This window comes from Xiphophorus maculatus, chromosome 14, assembly GCF_002775205.1.
Source record: "Xiphophorus maculatus strain JP 163 A chromosome 14, X_maculatus-5.0-male, whole genome shotgun sequence".
Taxonomy (NCBI): domain Eukaryota; kingdom Metazoa; phylum Chordata; class Actinopteri; order Cyprinodontiformes; family Poeciliidae; genus Xiphophorus; species Xiphophorus maculatus.
Window position 1 is genome coordinate 23,209,283 of NC_036456.1, and position 24,154 is coordinate 23,233,436.

Below are 24,154 nucleotides of genomic sequence, written 5' to 3' on the forward strand. Positions count from 1 at the left end.
ACTAAAAACTTCCAGGCCTCCGTATTATAGCAGAGTTAAGAAGAGGCAGGATAAAAACAGGACAGGTTCTGTTCATTTAAATGGGAAAGTTAAACTTTACTCTTAAATTAAAAGCTTATTTCTGCTCTGTTCTGGTAAATCAGTGTTTATTTTTGCCTCCACAAATCAATTGTTACTGTTTAAAGCTACATTGAAATTGATTGCTAAAATGTTTTAATAAATATGAACTGGCTTTCATTTTTCACTTTTAATTTTAACTGTTATGTAAACAGATATGAATTCAAGTGAATCAATTTGTTATAAAGTTTCAAATGTTTATATGAATAAAATGAATGAATCAGGATTCCTGGTATTTCTGATTATTCACAGGAAAATAATAAATCTTTGAGCAGAGGACCCAGTCGAAGGATGTGATCATAAAAATGGGATAAATTATATAAAAACAGAAAACTAAGAAAAGTGCCTTTACACACAGATTAATTTAATCTGGAAGCGATTATTTGTCTAGAATTGGATCCATAAATATTTAGTTATAGTTAGGTGTGTTCTCCCTACTTTCCATTACGTAAGCCGTAATTCCACGCTGTTGAATTGCTGAAACCGAAGCTCCACCCCTTTACGCCCATAAAGTCAGCACAGTTTAAAACCCACAGTTGGTTCCTTCTCAGTTCAGGGAATCCTCGGTACCGTAGCGGCGGTGACAACAGTTCTGTTGTAATGTCAGCAGCTGGTCTCTGTCAGTTTTTCTTCAGCCGTTCAGGATTTTGGACTTTTATCTTCGTCGTGGTTTTGGTCTGGACGCCTGTTAAAGGTAAACGCTGCTGCTTTTCTCCTCAACTTACGTTAAACTGTTACTAAGCAACCAGGAAACGTTTTCATTCAAACTGAGTGAAACGGTTGCTGAACTCATTCATTGTTTCTCTAAACAGCGAACTATGAAAGACTCGGCTGCTTTCAGACGGTCTGACTGTCTCTGTTTTATATTTAAGTTACTTATTTGTGTCTTTGTTTTCCTCTGACCTCATTTCTACTGTTTATACTTATTTTATTAAATATAAAACTCACGTACAGACTTCGTCTAAAGTACTACATCTACCGTCATGCACTGCTGCTTTCTGACAGTTCAAATTGTTTCACATTGGTTGACTAAATTAGTCTTCAAATCTGAATCTAAATTCATAAGCTTTGTTGAAGAGATTAAAATTATTTTTTTTAAACCGCTATTCATTGATATTAAAACGTATCCGCCGGTTGTCCCATAATAATTGTTCTGACTTTATTTGGAAGAGATGCTTTAAATTATTTAATGTTTACTCTTGATATTCACGGTGAGTCAGCATGAGCCCACCACCACAATGACTCATTAACTCACATGACCGAAATGTCACATTAATCAACATGAACATAGAGCTTAGTCATAATGAAACGTGGGCGTGACATCGTGTCTTAAATAAAAATAATATTTTTTTTATACCAGGTTCAATATCATTTTAATTTTTCTTGCTCTGTTCTCTTTTTTTTTTAAAAAGAAATCACAGAAAAATATTTTCAGCAAGTGGCTTTTATTTCAATCATCCCTGATGAGTTGCACCTCAATTTATTTAAAGCTGGGCTTTAAATACATTTTAAAGCCTTCCCTAGAGGGGAAGCTAATGGAGAACAGAATTAATTTAATGATTTAAATGAAAAAATCACTAAAATAATCAGTTGTTGATTCAGGTGAGAGCAAATGGAGCATAACGATTCATCACTGCTTATCTCTCCCTGACAGGGATCAGAAATCACCCAGTAATATTTTCCTTTTTCCACTTGTTTGCTTTCGTTTGACTAAAATGATAAATGGGACATTCTGGCAGCTGCTTATATTACATCTGGAAAGGGAGATTTTTGGATGTTTAAAGGGAAACTTGTGAGATGTAGCCTTAGATAAAGTCCTCCAATACAAACCGATTCATGTAAATGTATTAGATAAAAGAATGCTGGCATATTTTTTATTTTTATTTTTGTTTCATTATTGTACAGTTTTTATTTCTAACATTCAATTGTGTTTGAAATGTAAATATATTTTCTGGAGGAAACCTGGTAGAAACCCAACCCTCCACAGATGGATTGTGTTTCTGTCTGTGGGTTTTTCCACTCTTGGGGAAACTACCCTGAAGTTTCAGGGTTTTACTTTAGTTTCATAATCATATTTATGAAACCTAATAAAATCTTCCCTGTGCTTCCAGGTGGCCTCCATCTGATTGGTTCGTCTCAGCCAATCGTAGCTGCTCCTGGAGATGACGTCGTCCTCCCGTGTCGGGTGGATCCCGAGTGGGACGCCGTGGGGAAGACGGTGGAGTGGTCCCGACCGGACCTGAGGCCGTCCGGCCCTCAGAAGCGTGTGGAGTACGTGTTCGTGTACCGCTTCAGGAAGACGGACCGAGACATGATGATGGACACGTACATCCAGAGGACGTCTCTGTCCCAGGACGGCCTGAGGCGAGGAGACGTGTCTCTGACCATCAGGAACGTCAGCCTGCAGGACCACGGCAGGTTCCGATGTTTCATCCCCCGCCTCAGGATAGAAGCAGAACTTCTGCTTGTTGTTGGTGAGAAACGGGTCCAAACTGCAGGTTCTGATCCGGATCTGTTGGGGTTTTTCTAATCAGTCCTGTTATTGTTGCTGTTTCAGATCCAGACTTTGTTTCAACAACGACAACAGAGTCGGTTCATCCCAGAAACCTCATCAGTCCGACGCCACAGGAGGAAACCGTGACGAACGGTGAGTCAGCGGGTCCAAACTCTGATGCTTCAGATTCTGAGAATAAACCAAGTTTTACTTTGTTTTGAGGTTTTCTGACATTTTTCTTCTTTTATTTCAGGTCGTCGGTCCAGGATGTTTCTTGTTTTTCCCGTTTGTCTCTTCATCATTTCTCTGAGTTCACTTTTCATCTTCAGCTTGAAAAATTGTTCCAAAACCACAAAGTAAGTCAGAAATAATTAAAACACATCAGCGCTTCTTTCTCATAGTCAGATGATTAATCAAAAAATAAACCTGTTACAGATTTCAACAGAACCCCCTGAGAGCCTCTGCCTTGCAGTTTTGTTGCTTTGCTCAAGAGCAGACCTGTGTTGATGTGGAGAAAAACTCCATCCAGTCTCTCATTGCGACTCCTGATCAACTGCAGCGTCATGGAAACTGTGGAGGCTGAGTCGATCAGTCTGAGGCGTATTGATGAAACCAGGTGAGTCTGACTCATCAGTATCAGATGTCAGACCATGATGTCATATGATGGTAGACCATGATGTCATATGATGTCACACCATGATGTCATATGATGGTAGAGGCAGCAGGTGATGCTCTAATAAAACGCTCTTTGTTTGACTCTGGACTTTTTCTTTTGTTCTCCTGAAGGTTCTCCATAAAGCAGCTCTCAGACTGCAGGAATCCTACAAACTTTCAGATAAACATGAGGAAATGTTCTGAATTGATCCAACAAGGAGAAGCTCGTCTGTTGGCTGAACTGTGTCTGTGCAGAGCAGCTCTGGGATTCTGCAGAACCTCTTCAACCATATCCTGAGCCAAGAAAAGGCTCCACTGTTCTGGAAGACATCCTGTCTGGTTCCAGTTCCAAAGAAAACTCAACCACCACAGACCTGCTGCCCTGACATCCCACAGCATGGAGGTTCTGGAGAGACTCCTGTTGGCCCACCTGAGTAAGCAGACAAGCTCATATCAAGACCCTGTGCAGTTTGCTTATCGCCATGGAAATGGAGGTTGCCATCATACACCTGCTTCAACAAACTTTGTGTCATCCAGACAAAGTGAGGATCGTGTTCTCTGATTTTTCCAGTCCATTTAAGACGATTCAGTCTGAGCTGCTCTGTGAGAAACTCCAGAAGATACAAGTGGATCACCTGGATCTACCTGACGGACAGACAGACCACCGTTTGTGAGACTAAAGGACTTTGTGTCTAACCAGGTGGTCAGCAACATATTAGCACCACAGGGCTCTGTGCTCTCACCATTCCTTTTCACTCTGTACACTTCAGACTTCCAGCACAAGTCCAACATCTACAGAAATACTCAGATGAGTCTGAGTTGTTGGGTGAATCAGAGATGGACAGGAGGCTGGAGGTGATCATGCAAAGAAGAATTCTTGATAAAATCAAGAAAATGATGGACAATCCTGACCATCCTCTTCATGAAACTGTCTTGGGAAGGTAGAGTATCTTCAGTCAGAGGCTTCTTTAGATTCAGTGCCGTACAGACTGCTACAGAAGATCTTTCCATCTGCAATAATTGAAGAATTAACGAGCTACAACATTTAACTTTCCTTTGGGATTGATAAAGTATTTTTGAATCTCAATTTTTTAGGATTTTAACTTATTGTACTTCTGTTTAACATCACCATGTATGATCTGGTATCATCTTTCATTTTAATGTTTTTCATTTATTTTGGACTCTGCTGTTTAAACACATGTTGCATCTTTTAAACATGAAGCTCAAACATTTGTTAAAGATCTGTAGACCAGATCAAGCTGTGAAACGTTAGGAAATATTTTAAATGTGTGTGGAAAAACAAACAGTGATATAGAACTATTTTTCATTAATGCACCAACACTGTATTTACACTAATTTTGTTATCTGTGTCTTAATGTTACACTAAACAGTAAATCAAATCCTCAATGTGAAAAGATAAAAGTCTGAGTTGTTTTCCTTGTAGTTGACCTGCTGTGGTTACATGATGGACTGACATTTATTTTCCAGTCACTTCCTGGAGACGTTTTAGAGAAATGCTGTTAAACTCTGGAGATTTTAATCCTGCTGGATTATATGAATTTTTTTAAGCTGTAATTTATTTTGCCACTTAGACACTTAAAGCTAAATTGGGACTAAATGATTCTCAGTTTTAGCTGATTAAAACCTTATTAAGCTAATAAATTAAACATAAAGCTGTAAATGTTTCTGACTTGAATATTTATTTTTTTCTATATTTTGTAATAAAGTGAACTCTGAAGTACCGTGTTTCAGATTTCTTTAAATATATTTGCGTTTTCTTCTGTCGCTCTGAATTGGCGCCTCTGATTTTAAATAGAGGTGACCTCTGACCTCTGATCAGAACATAAACATGTTTCTTTGCTGTGATCCAAACGTCCATGAAAGATTTCATGATCTACAGTTTTCATGGCTTCCTGAAGGTTCCACTTGGAGTTAAAGGTCTGGACTTTAACTAGGCCATCCAAACTGAGAACTTTTTCTTGTCTACCTGAATAAACTTTTGCTTCTTTTTCCTTTGAAATCCAATGAATCAGAATGTTTTCTGGAAACTTACTGTGGTTTTAATTCTGGTGAACTTTGAACCCCCCTCCAGTTCTCTCCTTTGTCTCACGTCAGATCAAACCTTCAGGCGACGGGTAGAAACAGATCCCAGTAGATCAGTTATCTGCCGGGAATCACCTGAGACAACAACAGGCCTTCTCATGTTCAGTCAAATCCTGATGAGTTTCAGCTCCAGGAAATTAAACCGTTTCTTTTACTTTCTGGTTCTAAAATAAAACCCAAAGGGGAAATCCAATCGAAGTGGAAAATCTTAGTTTTTATGGAAATCAGCGCCGTTATGACAAATTAAAACCAAGAATAACAAAGAAATTGGTTGTGAATTTCCAAAACATCCTGAAGGTGTAAAATTTTCAGACCAAGTTATTATAATAAATGAGTTATTGTCTGACTAAAGTTTTATTGGGATTAAATGAGCTGTCAGAATTTATTCTGTAATCTTTAATCAACTTTCAGTCTAAGGCTGTTGGGAAATCTTAATAACTGATTTCCTCATAAAAGTTAATAAATTTTAACTTCCAAACATATTAATAGTGTTGAGATAATGAATGTTATCACATTTATAATGTCAGTTTCACATTATGTGTGTCCAGAAAACCCCTGAATTTCTAGATCCCTTTCAAAACAAATTGACTAATAATTAAATACTTGCATCATTAATAGTTTTACTTTCTCTGTTTATTTTTATAGTCAGAATCTCCCTGGACGTCTAACAGAAACCATAAACAAGCTGTTGGGTTACGGTTGTGAATAACATCATAAATATAATACTGATTTATTGTTTTCCTCATTTGTACGTTTTGTTCGTAAATGCAGCTCTAAACCAAAAGCACTGATTTGTTTTAATATTGGCTTTGGCTGCTTAGTTTGAAGCAAATTCTGTTTAAATGTCAGATAAAGCAACTTTTGCTGCCATCTAGTGAACTTTCTCTTTCACTTCTCCTATCATGGATGATCTGCTTTCCCTTCACTTTCCCTCTCACCAAAGTTTCATTTAGACATCCAGGACTGGACTTGACTGCATTTTGTTAGGACACACACACACACACACACACACACACACACCCACAGACACACACGCACACACACACACACATGCTTGCGTGGCTATCTTTGTAGGGACTTTCCATTGACTTCCATTCATTTCTACAGCCTAACCCTTATCCTAACCCTAACCTTTCCCATTACTCGTATATTCCCGACTCTAAACTTTATGAAAAACTGATTTAAATCTTACCTCTAAACTTATCTCCTAAACCTAAACAAAAGGTTCCACCATGTTATGATCAGGCGTTTGTCCCAGTAACACCCATAGGTCTTCAGAATGTTAGATTTATATCGTAAATTTTATATTTAGGCCTTTTCTGGCATATTTACCGACATTCTGGAGACCTCTATCAGTTTGAATATGCCAGTCGTCCCATAGATAATATTATTTTACAAGTGAAACACTCCATTCTGTCACTTGTGGATAAGCAAACCCGTCTCCAGATACTTTTCACTGATTGTAGCTCAGCCTTTGTATCGGCCAGCTGGCTGATAAACACGGAGAGTCAGACACACAGACCTTTCATGGTGAACCTGATGAAAACAGACCCAGTAGAGCTTCTGCAGCTGGTGAATCATGCTGTCTGGAAAACTTCACAAAGGAGATGACATCATGAGGAAAGAGCATTGTGTGGAAGAACTGACAGGCATCCAGACATCAGCCAGGAAGTTACAGAGGATTATTAACTGAATAAGAAAACAAGGCCCAGTTTGTCATAAAGCTTCGCACAATTAGCACAACACCTCAGCCGAAGCTCTGAAAACACGTCGTCTCATTTGGTTTGAGTCAAGTCAAAACTATTTTATTTATATCGTACTTTTTAACAAGGCACTTCCAAGAGCTTTAATCATAATAACATCATAGAGTCAATATGAACCAATCAATAAACTGAATGTTCCTATGAAGGTTTGTTCATAATTCCTTGTAGTTACAGGTTCCCCAAGAGCGCAGCCCGCCGCCCCACCCAGCAGCAGGTCACCATTTCAGAGCTTTACCACCACTGAGCCGCCGCACTTTTAATCAAGCCAGAAATATGATATGATCTGGGATGATAAGGAGATTCTGGCTGCAGCTGTTTGAACAGGAAACAGGCGGAGCGCCTGTTCAGTCTGTTTACAGCAACAAACTGCAAGCTGTTAGCCGCAGAAGCTAAAGACTGCGACATTAAAGTTGATAACTGAAAGCCTGTTTCGTTCTCTGCAACTCTATTCGATATAGTGCCTGGACTTTAATAATAGCTTAGGGTGATGATTTTAAGTTATATTTCTGTCTAAGTTACTATTTTTATTAAAGTAATTATGTCAAATATTAATAGATAACACTTTCTACACTTCAACAGCACAGCAGGAAGGAGGTCCAGTCCAAAGTGACAGAGTTAAGTTTGGGTTCTTGTTCACAGATAATGAAAACACAGAGCAGGAGATCAATGTGTGGACTGAAGCGCCGTTAGCAGTGATGTACTGATCTGTCTTAGTGAAGAAATGTAACGTTAAATCATCATTTTTACCTTCATCTGTGGTCAAACACATGTAGATGCTTTGAGTAGTGACCAAAAGAATGAGATCATGAACATTTGGTTCCAAACAACCAGTTCAAACACAAAGCATGAATGAAGATGAAGTATTATTTTGAGAAAATAATGTTTATTGAATAATTTTCTGATTTAGAAATCAATGACCTTATGTGAAAATGATTCTTTATAACTATTTTGGGATACCAATGTTGCGGCGTAAAAGGACAAATATAAACTAGGTTGGGATGTTGCAACAATCTATTTTAAGTCTTACTGTAAAAACCTTAAATAGCGACACTAGTTTTTATTAGCTCCAGTGGTTTGCTAAGGCTGACCACACACAGGTAAATAGACTGAACATGTATGGAGCTTTTCCAATCATTTTGCCACTCAAAACGCTTTACACTGGAGTCACATTTACCCACAAACACACACACATTTATACACCAATCAATAGGTAACTTGGGGTTCATTCAGTGCCTTGCCCAGGGGCACATCGACACAAGACAGGAGGAAGCTGAAATCAAACCTACAACCTTCCAGTTACAAGACGACTGCTCAACCCCACAGACAAATGGACATAGGGATCTATATTTAGCATCAATAGTTACCTTAGTTTAGCACAAGCAACAATTATTTAATTAGCTGATATTTTATTGGCTAAATCACACATAAGTCTGTTATTTTTTGTTTGTGAATAAAATCAAGAGTCTAAACCAACCAAAACAGCTAAAAAGTTAAAGCTCTTCTCTTTTTTTGGTTCTGTAACGGAGTCATTATCTGATCTCTGTTGTAACTCTCAGTAATTCTCCACATCCTGGAAAAACAAGCAGGTTTAGGCAGGTCTAAGAAAAACCTTACAGCTCTTCCTGGGAACGGAGGTGTGACGTTTTCCCTTTCGCTGTATCCTGTAAATACGTCTCTGTTCCCTCCTCCTCAGACGAGAAATTGAAACTGATCCAGTCATTGTTACTGAGAGCTGAAATGGAGAACAGAGGACTTCAGTTAGACCAAAGTAACTTCTCCTGTTCGATCTGTTTGGATCTATTGAAGGATCCGGTGACTATTCCCTGTGGACACAGTTACTGTATGGACTGTATTAAAACACACTGGGATGAAGAAGATCAGAGGAAAATCCACAGCTGCCCTCAGTGCAGGAAAGAGTTCATACCAAGGCCTGAACTGGAGAAGAACTTCATGTTTGCTGCTTTAGTGGAGGATCTGAAGAAGACTGGACTCCAAGCTGACCACTGCGCTCGTCATGATGACAGGATGAAGATCTTCTGCACTATGGATGAACATAAAGACCATGAAACAGTCCCAGCTGCAGCAGAAAGAGATGAGAAGCAGAAGAAGCTCCAGGAGAGTCGACAACAAATCCATCAGAGAATCCAGGACCAAGAGAAAGATGTGAAGCTGCTTCAACAGGAGGTGGAGGCCATCAATGTCTCTGCTGATAAAGCAGTGGAGGACAGTGAGAAGATCTTCACTGAGATGATCTGTCTCCTCCAGAAAAGAAGCTCTGAGGTGAAGCAGCAGATCAGATCCCAGCAGGAAACTGAAGTGAGTCGAGTCAAAGATGTTCAGGAGAAGCTGGAGCAGGAGATCACTGAGCTGAAGAGGAAAGACGCTGAGCTGGAGCAGCTCTCACACACAGAGGATCACAACCAGTTTCTCCTCAACTACCCCTCACTGCCAGCACTCAGTGAGTCTACACACTCATCCAGCATCAACATCCGTCCTCTGAGACACTTTGAGGACGTGACAGCAGCTGTGTCAGAGCTCAGAGACATAATGCAGGACATCCTGAGAGAAACATGGACAAACATAGAACTGAAGGTCACTAATGTGGATGTTTTACTGGCAGAACCAAAGACCAGAGATGGACTCTTACATCATTCAAAAGAGATCACTCTGGATCCAAACACAGCAAACTGGAATCTGTTTCTATCTGAGGGGAACCAAAAAGTAATAAGGGTGATGCAGCAACAGTCTTATCCTGATCATCCAGACAGATTCACTGATTATAAGCAGGTCCTGAGCAGGGAGAGTCTGACTGGACGTTGTTACTGGGAGGTGGAGTGGACTGGGAGAGGAGTTGGAGTAGCAGTTTCATACAAGAGCATCAGAAGATCAGAAGGGTTTGGATTCAATGACAAATCTTGGTCTTTATATTGCACCAAAGATGGTAACACATTTTTTCTTGATGACATTGAAACTCCAGTACCAGGTCCAGTTTCCTCCAGAATAGGAGTGTACCTGGACCACAGAGCAGGTATTCTGTCTTTCTACAGCGTCTCTGAAACCATGACTCTCCTCCACAGAGTCCAGACCACATTCACTCAGCCTCTGTATGTTGGGATCTGTCTTTATAATGGATCCTCTGCTGAGCTGATTAAACCTGAACAGCCATTGGTGGCCTGAGGTCCAGTTCAGTTGCTTTTGTCTCCATCATTGTTGTCATTTCCTCACTGCTGAGAAATTTGTCATCTTGTTGTTTTGTTGGAGTTTGTTTGGGTGCTGCCCCTTCCTGTTTCTGTCCAGCCATGGAGCCGACCAAGCTTCACTTAAAATAATATCTATGTTTATTGAACATAGTGTATAGAAAGTGTTTTAAGAGAATGTTCAAAAGTTAATGATGAAATTTGCTAAATCGACTGACTGTACTGATTGATTGACATTTATATTTATTGTTTTGTCAGATCATATTTTGTTGTTGTTGTTCAGATCCATGTAAAGATGATCTGATGTAAACTGTAATTATTAGCATTATCAACAAATCATTTTTTATTGGACAAAGATCAAACTGTGTCAATAAAGTCGTTTTGTGACTCAGATTGTGGTTCTGTGTTTGTTTTTGTGCATTGATCAAGTTGATTCACTGTTTGAATATATAATGAGGATTTCATGTTTTATTACATTTTATTATCATGTGTCAGTAATAAAAGTTATTATTCAAAGGTAATTTTTAAACATTTCCAAATAGCAGAATCAGTTGTTGTTTTCAGATGAGAACAAAGTGAGTAATCAGAGTTTTTGTTGCTTCAGGCTGAGATTTGTTTTCTGTCTCCTGATGGCAGGAGTCCAGGATGGTCCTAAAAAGACCCAACAGAATCTACCGGGTTTTATATCTGTGTGAGGACGACAAGGCTGAGATAATACTGCGGAGAAACCTCAAGGTTGGCCACCAGATGGCGCCAAATACCACAATGTTCCTCAGCAGGAAGAATCATGAACGCAGTTAAAGTTTTGTTTTTAAAAGATGGATTAAGCAAAAATATAAAATGTTTTCCACAGCTAGGATAACCCCAAACTAGATTTGAACATATTGGCACATAATCAGCGTTACTCTTTCTGCAAACTATTTACAATTGATAAAGTCTTTTATGCAGGGCCGTGCAGAGACCTTTGGAGGGGCGGGGGCTCAAAGTTAAAAAAGGGCCCCATTGAACAAAAACTCCGTACAACAACACAGCAACAACCCATATTAACCAAGAATCTAACTGGATCCTACTGGATCATCGCCATCATGCAGGAAATGCAAAGCAAATCTAGTCTCTATTTTCCCCAACAGGTAAAAAGTTTCTGTTTCTGCTGCTGACAGTCCTGGAGGGCTGAGCTGATCTGAGACTGTAGCTGTTAAACAGACCAGAGGAGAGAAGGTCAAAGGTCATGAAGTTATGAAATAAGCTGCTGCCATTTTACTAATGAAGCCCTAATAATATCTATTTAACCTCTAGAACAACCTGGCTGCAGACTGATTTATAGATCAGAAACTCAAAGGGGTTAAAACTATATAATAGTTTGATGTTAAACCTCTAGATCTAGAATTATTAGACTGGGATATCAAGGCAAAGAAAACTCAGTACCTGCTGGTAGGGGCCATTCAGGGGCCTCCAGACACTCAAGGGCCCCTATAAATGGTGTAATTGTAACACAGACCATAGATCTAAACCTGTAGCATCATTTATATAGAATGTTATTCATTTTTTTTATGCATTCAGCTGAGAAAAATAAATAGTACATTTAGGATTTAATTAGGACGTTTACTTTGTAAAAGTTTAAAGAATCATCTTGATAGTTTGATTGTTGTGTTACCATGGCTACAATATGGTGTAATCTTTGTGTTTGAATTGGGTTTGTTCACAAATACATCACAGCCAATAACCAATAATCAGTGATTGATTTTAAACTGGGCCAATAAACCTGGTCTCCCTCTCACAGATTCACCTGATCGACATTTAAACATGTTAGTGATGCTGAGGTTCTTAGTAGGACGGGGGGTTCTGGCTAAGGCCCCATATTACCTTGGGCCGGCCCTGGAGGAACAGCTGCTGCGATGCTCATCTCTGGAATCTACCTGGAATCTACCTGGAACCTACCTGGAATCTACCTGGAATCTACCTGGAACCTACCTGGAATCTACCTGGAATCTACCTGGAACCTACCTGGAACCTACCTGGAATCTACCTGGAATCCCCCGGTGGCCCCTGTCAGTCCCCCCGATGCTTTGGAGACATTTTGGTTCATGTCATTGTGGCATGTTTGGCTTTTTGCTGCGGTTCTGATTATTGCTGCAATATTTTCTCTGATGTTTATTTTGTGACTCTAATTGGGCCGAATCTTCCTTTAACACTTGAGGTTCTGCAGTAACTTCTGTTTACAGCCCAGAACCTCCAGCGGCTTGAACCCGCCTGGTCGAAACGTTAAGGAGAAGCAGAGCGAACAGAGAGCAGGCGGTACCGGGTGGTACCAGATGGTACCGGGGCTTTGAGCTGCGTTGCGACTCGCGGTGACAGTCTCAGTGTCTTATATCAGGTTGTCTGATATAAAGACAGATATTCTTTCTATCTGTCGGTGGTTCCGACCCAGACTGCCTGTAGTGAACCGGGCTTTTAGCAGAATGATGAAGTTAAAGTCAGAAGTTTCTCTGCAGCATTTCTGAGTTTAGTGGTGAGGCGGGTTTTGTCCCGCTATTGCAGGACGATTATAAAAATATAAATAGAAACAGTTTTTCTAACGTCAACATCAGACCTACGTTTTTATTCACAAACCAGTTAATGAAAATATTCTTGCCCATAATTAGATAGATAGAGGAACAGATCCTCCTCCTCCTCACCATGGAGTCTGAACAACATGGAGGCTCTGAGAGTCATTATTAGCCTGAGGGCAGCCAGGCTAGTTTATTTTACTACATTATTATATTTAGAGAAATATTATTGCTGAGGGGAACAAGCAGGCCTTCTGACATACAGATTAAAAATAATAATAAAATAAAATAATAAAAATAAATTGTTTTGAAAAAAAAACCCCAAAAACTCAAAAAGGGCCCCTGCACGTGCCTGGCTTAAAACTAAATATTTTTAAAAAAGTTTTTTAACATTTCTTCCTTAAACATTATTGTTCATGTTTTCATTGTGAATTCTGTCCTTTAGATGTAAACTCGTTATTTTTAATAATAATAAATATGTAGTAGTAAATCGTTTTGATCTAAAAATTAAGATTAGGGAATTTCCCATTTCCCTATACCTTTAATAATTTTTGATTGGACAAATTATCTAAACTAGATATTAAATTGTGATTAAAACTGAAATGAATTAGCTGGTATTAAGATAAGTTGAAAGGTAAATTAGATAAATTAGGTCAATTTAAAGCGGATTTGAATTTGCAATTATTGTTGGTTTTTGCCTCTGAATTAAAACATTAGAACCGAAATTAACAGAAATATGTAGAATCAAAATAGTTTTTAATGTCAACAGTTCTTACCGAATATGAGACGCTTTAGTTGCCACTTACAATATGGCGGCCGCGCTGACGTAATTTCCGGGCACGTGTGAGATGCAGGGAGCTGCAGTCATCAGTTTTCTACCTCTCAGCTTCCTCTAGTCTCGCCTGGACATGTTTCTGGTCGCTGATGTTTTCATCGTGGATTTTTACCTTCTGCTTTTACTGGACTTTGGTTCCCGGTGAGTTTCTGCTGCTGCTCAATAATAATAATAATAATAAAAACTGATAAAGACATTTTAGCTAATCAGGTTTCATAACACTGAGTTTAGGGAAATAAAGTTTACATTTGTTTTTAAGTGGTTTTTAAGTCTTAATTCATCAAGTCCAACCCTTATTTTTTATGCAGGTGAATGAAATTAAAGGAGTAACATTACTTCAGCAGCATTCAAAATTTCCAAAATAACCATAAACAGGTGAAAGCTTAAATCTCTTCTCCACTTTAAGCATTTTATAAGTAATCCATTTTCTGATTTTTGTTCTCCACATAGAAACTTGGGAAAACAAGCAGGCACAGTGGAAGACATTCCTCACAGTTTTTCCCGAGGTCTGATAACTCCTCCTAGGCTGCATCCTGCCAACACGTCTCTGTTCCCTCCTCTTCTGATCTGGAAGTTTCCTGCTGAGGCTAACAGCTTCCAGGCCTCATTCACTGCAGCAACACGTGATGTTTAGATCAGAGCTGCTGTTGTTCTACAGAGGAGGAAACTACGCAGTTGTTACTGTGAGCTAAAATGGCGCAGAGAATAGTTCAACTAGACCAAAGTAACTTTTCTTGTTCAATTTGTTTGGATCTACTGAAGGATCCGGTGACTATTCCCTGTGGACACAGTTACTGTATGAACTGTATTAAAAGCCACTGGGATGAAGAAGATCAGAGGAGAAACCACAGCTGCCCTCAGTGCAGGAAAGAGTTCATACCAAGACCTGATCTGGAGAAAAACGTCATGTTAGCTGATTTAGTGGAGGATCTGGAGAAGACTGGACTCCAAGCTGCTGCAGCTGATCACTGCTATGCTGGACCTGAAGATGTGACCTGTGATGTCTGCACTGGGAGGAAGATGAAAGCTGTCAAGACCTGCCTGGTTTGTCTGATTTCTTACTGTGAGAATCATCTTCAGCCTCATTATGAATCTCCTGCTTTTAAAAAGCACAAGCTGGTGAATCCCACCAAAACTCTCATGGAAAGCATCTGCTCTTGTCATGATGAGGTGATGAAGATGTTGATGGATGGTTATGAAACAATCTCTGCAGAAGCAGAAAGGGCTGAGAAGCAGAAGGAGCTCCAGGAGAGTCAACAACAAATCCATCAGAGAATCCAGGACCAAGAGAAAGATGTGAAGCTGCTTCAACAGGAGGTGGAGGCCATCAATGTCTCTGCTGATAAAGCAGTGGAGGACAGTGAGAAGATCTTCACTGAGATGATCCGTCTCCTCCGGGAAAGAAGCTCTGATGTGAAGCAGCAGATCAGATCCCAGCAGGAAACTGAAGTGAGTCGAGTCAAAGATGTTCAGGAGAAGCTGGAGCAGGAGATCACTGAGCTGAAGAGGAAAGACGCTGAGCTGGAGCAGCTCTCACACACAGAGGATCACAACCAGTTTCTCCTCAACTACCCCTCACTGCCAGCACTCAGTGAGTCTACACACTCATCCAGCATCAACATCCGTCCTCTGAGACACTTTGAAGACGTGACAGCAGCTGTGTCAGAGCTCACAGACAAACTACAGGACATCCTGAGAGACTCATGGAGAAACGTTGAACTGGCAATCACTGAAGTGGATGTTCTACTGTCAGAACCAAAGACCAGAGATGAATTCTTAAAATATTCACAAGAAATCACTCTGGATCCAAACACAGCAAACATATTTCTGTTATTATCTGAGCAGAACAGAAAAGTAACATTAATGAACCGGCAACAAGATTATCCAGATCATCCTGACAGATTCACTGGTTGTTATCAAGTCCTGAGTAGAGAGACTCTGACTGGACGTTGTTACTGGGAGGTGGAGAGGACTGGGAGTGGAGTTTATGTAGCCATTTCTTACAAGAACATCAACAGAAAAGAAGCCTTTGGGTTCAATGACAGATCTTGGTCTTTATATGGTTACACAGACAGTTACACATTTTATCACAACAACACTGAAACTCCAGTACCAGGTCCAGTTTCCTCCAGAATAGGAGTGTACCTGGATCACAGAGCAGGTGTTCTGTGTTTCTACAGCGTCTCTGAAACCATGACTCTCCTCCACAGAGTCCAGACCAGATTCACTCAGCCTCTATATGCTGGGGTTGGTCTTTATTTCTCACTTTCCTGTCCTGGTGACTCCTCTGCTGAGTTCATTAAGTTGAAATAGTCAGCAGTGATCTCAGGTCCAGTTGGTTAAAATGTGTATTTTAGTCCCAGTTCCTTTCGTCTCCATCATTGTTGCTGAGAGATCAGCTGTCTTAGTGGAGCTTCTTTGTCATCTTTATTGTTTTTATTAATGTTTGATGTGTGATCAGAATCTCTAATTTCTTAATTTTTTTCATATTTAGCTGCATCATTATTATCACATTTATCACTTCTGATGTCACCAGAACCTGCTTGAGTTTCTGATTATTTTTAAAGCACATTAACTAGGAGTGTTAGTGTTAGTTAATGTAACTAACATCATCATCATTAGTATTTTTTTCTGCTCTGCTTTCAGTTTATTCTGATTGAACCTCCAGAATCTCCCTGCACTTCTTACTGTCATGTTTTTAGTCTGAATGTGTAAGAAACTGGAAAGTGTGGATTGTTACAAGTATCATAAACATGATATTGATTTACTGTTTTCCTCATTTTTTCCAGTTGTTTTGTTTGTAAATGCAGACAAAATGCTCTAATTTATTTTAATATCTACTTTAGAACTCCATATATGTCATATTATTTTGCATAAAACATTTTTATGGTAGATTTTTCACTTTGCTGTTATGGTGAAAAGTCCATTAATTTTAGCATAAACCTGTCAATAAATGATCAGAGGAAAAATTGACCGATTTATATGTCTGAACAATGGATCGGTGCATTTCTACTTTTTATATTTTAATGTAAACATCTACAAGATTCAAGAATGGACAAATAAAATATAGAGATTACAGTGGAGTAGATTACTGACTGCTAGTTATTAAAGATTAAACTGTTCAAATCTGATTTCTGGCTCTCAAAGTCAAATCTAAAATCCTCCAACATGGCTGAAGTCCAACAGATGATGCATAAAAGTTTTTAATGTGTCAGAAAGTATGGCAAGCCGTTTTAACATAAATTCAGTTTTACCGCCCTTACATTCCAGATATCTCAAATTGTTTTATGACGTTTTAGTGATTTAAGATATCTCTAATTACAGTCTGACTAGTCGAAACTCATCTCTCCTTGATTCCTGAAATCCATGGCAACAATGAGTTTTATTTTGTGTGTTTTTTTTTACAATGGGAATTAGCAGGTTAGCATTAGCATCAACTCCATTGTCTCTCTTTTTAACCTTGTGAATTAAAAATGTAGCGTAATCCACCTAATGAAGGATGAAACTTTAAAGATGAACATTAAAGTTTCAATGCAATAAATTCTTAGTTTCATTGCAATAGCTGTACACACAAAGCATAACGTGAGCATAATGTAAAAACGTTTACAACATAAAATAAAGGTACAATCTTAAAAACAACTTTAGTTTAGGCATATGATCAAACAAATGCAGTTTTTAAAAAAAACATAAACTTATTTACACAAAAAACATACATTGTGCTTCTATTAAAGATTCTGTTAGTAAGAGATTTTAACTCAGTTACAAATTCTTCAGTCTGTTGTTGTCAAGCCGCTGTTCGTAAACATACAACGCAGAAAATGTCACTTCAAAATAAAAGCATCAAACCGGAAGTTAATCATAGATAAAACTAATTAAAGGCGATAGACATCAAAAAGTGATACAAATAAATAAAGAACTTATTTCAGATCTAATTTGTACTTTTTATTCTTTTATTGTCTTCGCTTTCTTTTGTATGTAATCTGGACTCTGAGTTTGTAATAAAATCTATCTATTTACAAAAACACTTACACTCCACACTCTTCAGAAAAACCACATATTGTTTTGCTTCTGCTTCTTGACAAAATTCCCCAAAAACATGTAGAAATTGACCTTCAAAAATTGCGTGTGGAGTACGTGTTCGTGTACCGCTTCAGGAAAACGGACCGAGACATGATGATGGACACGTACATCCAGAGGACGTCTCTGTCCCAGGACGGCCTGAGGCGAGGAGACGTGTCTCTGACCATCAGGAACGTCAGCCTGCAGGACCACGGCAGGTTCCGATGTTTCATCCCACGCCTCAGGATAGAAGCAGAACTTCTGCTTGTTGTTGGTGAGGAACGGGTCCAAACTGCAGGTTCTGATCCGGATCTGTTGGGGTTTTTTCTAATCAGTCCTGTTATTGTTGCTGTTTCAGATCCTAACTTTGTTTCAACGACGACAACAGAGTCGGTTCATCCCAGAAACCTCATCACTCCGACGCCACAGCAGGAAACCGTGAGGAACGGTGAGTCAGCAGGTCCAAAACGTTTCAGAATCACTTGTGAACCTGAATGTTCCGTTTTATTGCTTATAATTTCTCTCATTTCAGATCGTCGCTCCAGGCTGCTGCGCTGTTTGCCACTTCATCTTTTCTTCTTCATTGTTTGCCTGAATTCAATTTCTGTCTTTCGCTTTAAAACGTTGAGCAAAAACAAGTAAGTTAAAAATAATACCTGGAACACATTCATGTGTTTTTTCTTCATCACATGTTTTAGTTCGTAATGTTTTCTTTGCTTCTCGCAGGTTTTCTGACGCTGCATCTCTGCAGAGTCCGACTCCAGCCAGCGGCTGAAGACGTGAATCCTGATCCGTCAGAGTCTGAATCTGCTGCTCTGCTGCTCATCTCTTCCTCAACTCTTCTTCTCCCTGGTTTTCCTGCAGTTTCTTCTGTTGACGCTGCAGGAATCTCCGCCTAGATTTGCCAACATGACGAGGACTCCAACAGATTTACGTCTGGAGAAGAAACGAGAACCGATCAAAACTCCTAGAAGTCTTCTTGAAGCGCTTCAGGTTTTGTTCAACCTCAGGATGAAATAGATCAGGACAAAACGTCGACATCTGTACTTAATTTGAAGTGTTATTGAAAACAACCTGTTAAACTTAACAAGGTTCTTTTTATGGTAGCACTGGTTTACTGTTGTGATAATATGTTTTATTTTTTTTGTTGTTTTTTTACTTTACTCGACTATTTAAACCACAGGATAGTTTTTCCAATCTGAATTAATGTGCCTTAAACATTCACATCAGCAGGTCTGGAGATCAGATCTGCATTAGATGCTTTGTATATTTTACTTAATGAATGTTTCATTTTACCAGAAAATGATGCTTATTTATAGAAAAGTAGAAACAGAAAGTTGAGTTTCTGTTCAGGTTTTTAATCCTGAAGAATATTTAACTGTTTAAACACTTAAAGTTCTTTAAAAAAAATAAAAAATATATGTTACATTTCAATTGACAAGAGCAGCTAATAACTCCCTCTGTTCAATATGAACATTAAAGATTTTCATGTCATGAGGAAAACAATTTTATTTAATTCTTGGATTATCCACATGGGGGCGCTAGTTAGTTATACATTTTTATTACATATTTTTGTCGATGTGAAAAATAAAGAGAGCAAAAACTCCTCTCACTCCAAATGGTTTCATATTGTTATATTTTAGTGCTGTTTTGTTTATTCTCTATAAATAATTCATGGTTGTATCTCACCTGAATTTAACTTCACAGGAATGTTTTATTCTCATACAAAATGTAGAAAAATATTCATTAAATTGTTTTATTGACACTTGCTATATTTACAACCTGCCTGGGTATTTTTTTTTTCTGTTAATAAAAAGGTTTTTGTGTAATAAATTGTGGTTCATTTTCTCTCAGCATGACTGAGAAAATCCAGCCAGAGATCAATCTGATTGAAACTTTATTAAAAATATTTAACTTTTAGATTTAACTTTCGACCTCTTTAAAAAAAACTGTAGCTTTAAAACTAAACAAAAAACTTATAAATGTGTTTTAACATTTCTTGCTTTAAATGTTAAGCTTCATGCTTTCAGTAATTTGATTACAGTGAATTGCCACTCACAATAAGGCGGCCGCGGTGACGTAATTTCCGGGCACATGTGAGTTGCTGGGAGCAACAGTCATCAGTTTTCTAACGCTCAGGTTCCTCTAGTCTCGCCTGGACATGCTCCTGGTCGCTGATGTTTTCATCGTGGATTTTTACCTTCTGCTTTTACTGGACTTTGGTTCGGGGTGAGTTTCTGCTGCTGCTCAGTCTGAGCTCAATAATAATAATAATAATAATAATAATAATAATAACTGTTTCTGCGGTGATAAACAAACAAAAAACAGTTTAAATTTGTTTCTAAGTGGAGCTGAATGTAGGATTATGTGTTTTTATAGTTTTATAACTCTTATGTTTTTCACATTAATTGGATTTTAAAGTTTTATTCAACAGCTTCCATCAGAAGGCTGATGACATATTTCACTGGCTGGTGTAACTTAATCGTGTTTATATGAACCTTTATCATAATGACTTATATTATTGTGATAAAATCCTATCTCACATTTAAGTACTCATGTTAAATACTAATATGTGTTTCATTATTCAAAATCAGTCATTTTAATTTGATTTAAGCAGTTTTACTTTTACTATGATGATGCCTTTAGGTACTTTACAGAGCAACAATAAACAAAATATTGGGGAGTTCTCCAATATTTTGTTCTCCAATATGTTGACTTGTCTGTCAGGAAACCACAGACACGCTGAAAACCTCAGAGACATTTTGTGGTTTTTTTGTTGTTGATGTTTTTACTGTGACTGATGATGAGTTACTAGATCACAAAAACGTGTTTTTAAATCTGATGTTCTCACACCAATGGTTTGGTGTTGAGTCGTGAATCACATGTGATTCACGACTCAACACCAAAATATATACTCAGAAAGTACCAGAGTTGTTGTTGCATGACTAAAGCTAGTCATACAAACTACATTATTATTGAAACTTTTATTAGTTCAGTAATTGATTTATTATGACCTTTTCAACCCCTTATCTTATTAATCATATTAATCAATCAATCCCTCCATTTTCTTGTCATTCTGTTCTTTTTCGCGCTAATGCAGAATTATGAGTCAAAAATATTTAGTTTAGTGAAACTAACTGCAGCCAGCCCTTAAGTGTGACATCACCTGAGAACTATGTATTGTATTGGTGTCATAATAGATGTTGCTGGTATGGAGATGATATTGTAGTTCAATTGTGGATACGACTGACCATAACGATGGTTCGGATCAGTTCCTGACTGGCTTACAGGAACTGAGTTGGACCGGGTCATGGAGAGGAGCTGTTACTCAGCCGTTTGGACCAGACTGTGGTCTCCATGGATTCACTGAGGAGGAATCTGACTGCAGTGACTCAGCCTGAATCATTGATTATCTGGAGGGGAAGCTTCCAGATTCCACATTCTCTGGAAAAACTGAGTTTACGATTTCACTGTTAATTCAAATCATAAACAGCTGCTTATATTACAAACTTCCTGGAGGAAATCCAACCTCCGGGTACGTGTCAGTTCACACAGATGGATTGTGTTTCTGTCTGTGGGGTTTTCCACTCTTGGGAAAACTACCCTGAAGTTTGTCAAATACTGAGAAGTTTCAGGGTTTTACTTTAGTTTCATAATCATATTTATGAAACCTAATTAAGTCTTCCCTGTGCTTCCAGGTGGCCTCCATCTGATTGGTTCGTCTCAGCCAATCGTAGCTGCTCCTGGAGATGACGTCGTCCTCCCGTGTCGGGTGGATCCCGAGTGGGACGCCGTGGGGAAGACGGTGGAGTGGTCCCGACCGGACCTGAGGCCGTCCGGCCCTCAGAAGCGTGTGGAGTACGTGTTCGTGTACCGCTTCAAGAAGACGGACCGAGACATGATGATGGACACGTACATCCAGAGGACGTCTCTGTCCCAGGACGGCCTGAGGCGAGGAGACGTGTCTCTGACCATCAGGAACGTCAGCCTGCAGGACCACGGCAGGTTCCGATGTTTCATCCCACGCCTCAGGATAGAAGCAGAACTTCTGCTTGTTGTTGGTGAGAAATGGGTCCAAACTGCAGGTTCTGATCCGGATCTGTTGGGGTTTTTCTAATCAGTCCTGTTATTGTTGCTGTTTCAGATCCAAACTTTGTTTCAACAACGACAACAGAGTCGGTTCATCCCAGAAACCTCATCAGTCCGACGCCACAGGAGGAAACCGTGACGAACGGTGAGTCAGCAGGTCCAAAGCGTCTCAGAATCACTTGTGAACCTGAATGTTTTCAGTTAACTAATTTGGACTTTTTTTGTTTCTGTTTCAGGTCATTTTACCAGATTCCATCTTTGCCTAATTGTTTTTTCATTCTTCATCATTTGTCTGGGTCTGGTTTCCTTTTGTGTCGCAAGGAAATCCAAACAAATACAGGAAGTCAAATTTGGACCAGTCTCCATGGAGACATGAGGGAATTTGACAGAAGTCAAATTTGACTCAGAAGTCAAATTTGACTCACTTCCTGTATTTCTTTGGATGAAGTCAAATTTCATAATATATTTTTATGGAGAGAATATATTACTTTCATGCAGAATATATTGAAAGTAATATATTTTCCAAAATATATTCCGTCTCCAGGTAAATGTACCTGGAGACGGAATATATTTTTTACGCATTTTTTTAGACTGTCACTACGTGTTATGAGACATGTAATCTGTAAAAAAGAAAAAAGCTCCTCTGCTTTCTCCCAGTGATAACTAGAAACAACCAATCATTGCCAGGAGGCGGGTCTTAGCGCTGTCAATCACCCTCCTTGCTTTCTGAGTTGAGAACTAAACATTTTGTTTTAATATTAACTCATTTTATTATTTCACAAGTAAAGGCCTCAGTACTTCCTGTCTGCTGGTCAGAAGGTTGGTCACTCTGTCACAAGTCGGCCATGTGTTGATGCTGATGGCAGGAACTTCCTTCCTCCAGAGGTCAGCAGCTCAGGACTGCAAGTCGCCTCATCATCACTGCGTCTCCATCTGGAGCTGTTCTGCCTGGAGACGAACTTATAATAATGTTTAGTCAATATGACTGTGCATGTTGTACATTTCAGGTTTCTGTTATTATTCACTCCAAGAAACAGTGAACTAATTTATTTTATTATTGTTTTTAGTTGCTCTGGTTCCGTTTTCAGTTAAATTTATTCTGGGAATTAGTTTTTCTTTTCTATGTTTCATCAGCAAATATTTAAGTAGTTTGACTCTAAATGGAAACATTTCATTCAGATTTAAAGCTGAACTCTTTATTCTGTGGTTTGTTCTTATTGTTGCTCTTCGTTCAGTTGAAGGCTTTTCATCGCCCAAACCTTCTGATCAACACACTAATTGGTTCTGTAGAGGAACCGGTTCTGTTCACAGACCAGAACCTGAACCTACTTTAGCTGCTTGGATTCGGATCAGGAACAAACTTTGACGTTTGATTGTTGCAATTGTTCAAAACTGAATGAGTGAAATGTTTACCAAGTATCACTGTGATCCGTTTTTTTTTTGTTAACGTTTTTCGGCTGCGTTCACACTGGGGTTTTTTTTTCTGAACAGCACAGGTCGGATTCTTTTCGAATGCGATGCAGGTCACTTGGGTATCTGATAGGTATCCGTTTCAGATGCGATCTAAAGTCCAGGTCACGTTCACCTGACCTGAACGTCACTGATATTCGACAAACGTCACTATGATACTCGCAAGCGGGAAGAATAACAGCAACCATGACGGACGTAATGAGGATTAAGTTACTAACCTGCTGCTCCGGTCGGACAACAACTTCAAATATGTAAACTATGCTCCACTGTTAACATCCATGTTTACTTCAGCAAACACTGAGCACTTCTACTTTTTATGGCCATTGGTAGAACGCTGACGCTATTGCACCCTCTACTGCGCATGCGGGACACTTTCAGGTCCTTAGCCCGTTCACACTGCACAAAAAATCAGAATTGGGTCACTTCAGGCTGCGATGTGAACGCAGCCTAAGATTTTAATGTTTGTTTTGCTGATTTCTGATCAAACGTTGACTGAATGTAGACGGTTTTGTTTTTTTATTACTGTGAATAAAAACTTTAATGAAAACAACAACTAAAGTTATTAAAGGGAATAAATACGTTTTTTAATCTAACATTGGGTTTTATTTTTTTAAAACATGAAGTTTTGTTTAGAAACCAGAACCTGTTTGTGTTTCTCTGTGTGAAAGTTCAGGGTTTGAAAACATTTTCAGTGTTAAATCTGATAAAATAACTGAATTGAGCAGCGGCTGAAGCTGCGACGCCTCAGATACGTCCGACATCAGAGCCACGCCTCAGACTGAAAAAAACAAAAAGCTGCTTTTACTGAACAACTGACTTTTTTTTTC

At 38.9% G+C, this 24,154-nt stretch overlaps 4 protein-coding genes across 7 annotated transcripts; all 4 read left to right on the top strand.

Moving 5' to 3' along the window:
* The first annotated feature begins 644 nt into the window (after positions 1 to 644).
* On the top strand, positions 645 to 5,105 carry LOC111611196. The gene is made up of 6 exons (XM_023347025.1): positions 645 to 811; positions 2,229 to 2,591; positions 2,675 to 2,764; positions 2,865 to 2,967; positions 3,047 to 3,227; positions 3,398 to 5,105. The coding sequence occupies exons 1-5, from the start codon at positions 718 to 720 to the stop codon at positions 3,192 to 3,194; spliced, it is 798 nt and encodes a 265-aa protein (XP_023202793.1). The 5' UTR covers positions 645 to 717; the 3' UTR covers positions 3,195 to 3,227; positions 3,398 to 5,105.
* A 3,580-nt stretch (positions 5,106 to 8,685) lies between these two features.
* On the top strand, positions 8,686 to 10,689 carry LOC106700056 (tripartite motif-containing protein 16-like protein). Its single transcript, XM_023346979.1, has one exon. It carries the CDS (start codon positions 8,869 to 8,871, stop codon positions 10,306 to 10,308), a length of 1,440 nt encoding a protein of 479 aa, XP_023202747.1. The 5' UTR covers positions 8,686 to 8,868; the 3' UTR covers positions 10,309 to 10,689.
* Positions 10,690 to 13,757: 3,068 nt separating this feature from the next.
* On the top strand, positions 13,758 to 19,549 carry LOC102232060 (tripartite motif-containing protein 16-like). 4 transcript variants are annotated; one of them, XR_002753926.1, is made up of 3 exons: positions 13,758 to 13,850; positions 14,160 to 18,406; positions 18,495 to 19,549. XR_002753926.1 is itself a non-coding variant. In XM_023346969.1 (2 exons), the coding sequence occupies exon 2, from the start codon at positions 14,403 to 14,405 to the stop codon at positions 16,020 to 16,022; it is 1,620 nt and encodes a 539-aa protein (XP_023202737.1). In that variant the 5' UTR covers positions 13,758 to 13,850; positions 14,160 to 14,402; the 3' UTR covers positions 16,023 to 19,549. The 4 variants fall into 4 exon arrangements, 1 of the variants encoding a protein (XP_023202737.1); XR_002753927.1 differs by having other exon boundaries at positions 14,160 to 18,216; positions 18,301 to 19,549; XR_002753928.1 differs by having other exon boundaries at positions 14,160 to 18,042; positions 18,127 to 19,549.
* LOC111610901 lies at positions 17,880 to 23,920 on the top strand. The gene is made up of 6 exons (XM_023345970.1): positions 17,880 to 18,042; positions 18,127 to 18,216; positions 19,908 to 19,997; positions 21,467 to 21,829; positions 21,913 to 22,002; positions 22,094 to 23,920. Exons 1-6 carry the CDS (start codon positions 17,880 to 17,882, stop codon positions 22,231 to 22,233), a joined length of 936 nt encoding a protein of 311 aa, XP_023201738.1. The 3' UTR covers positions 22,234 to 23,920.
* Positions 23,921 to 24,154: the final 234 nt, after the last annotated feature.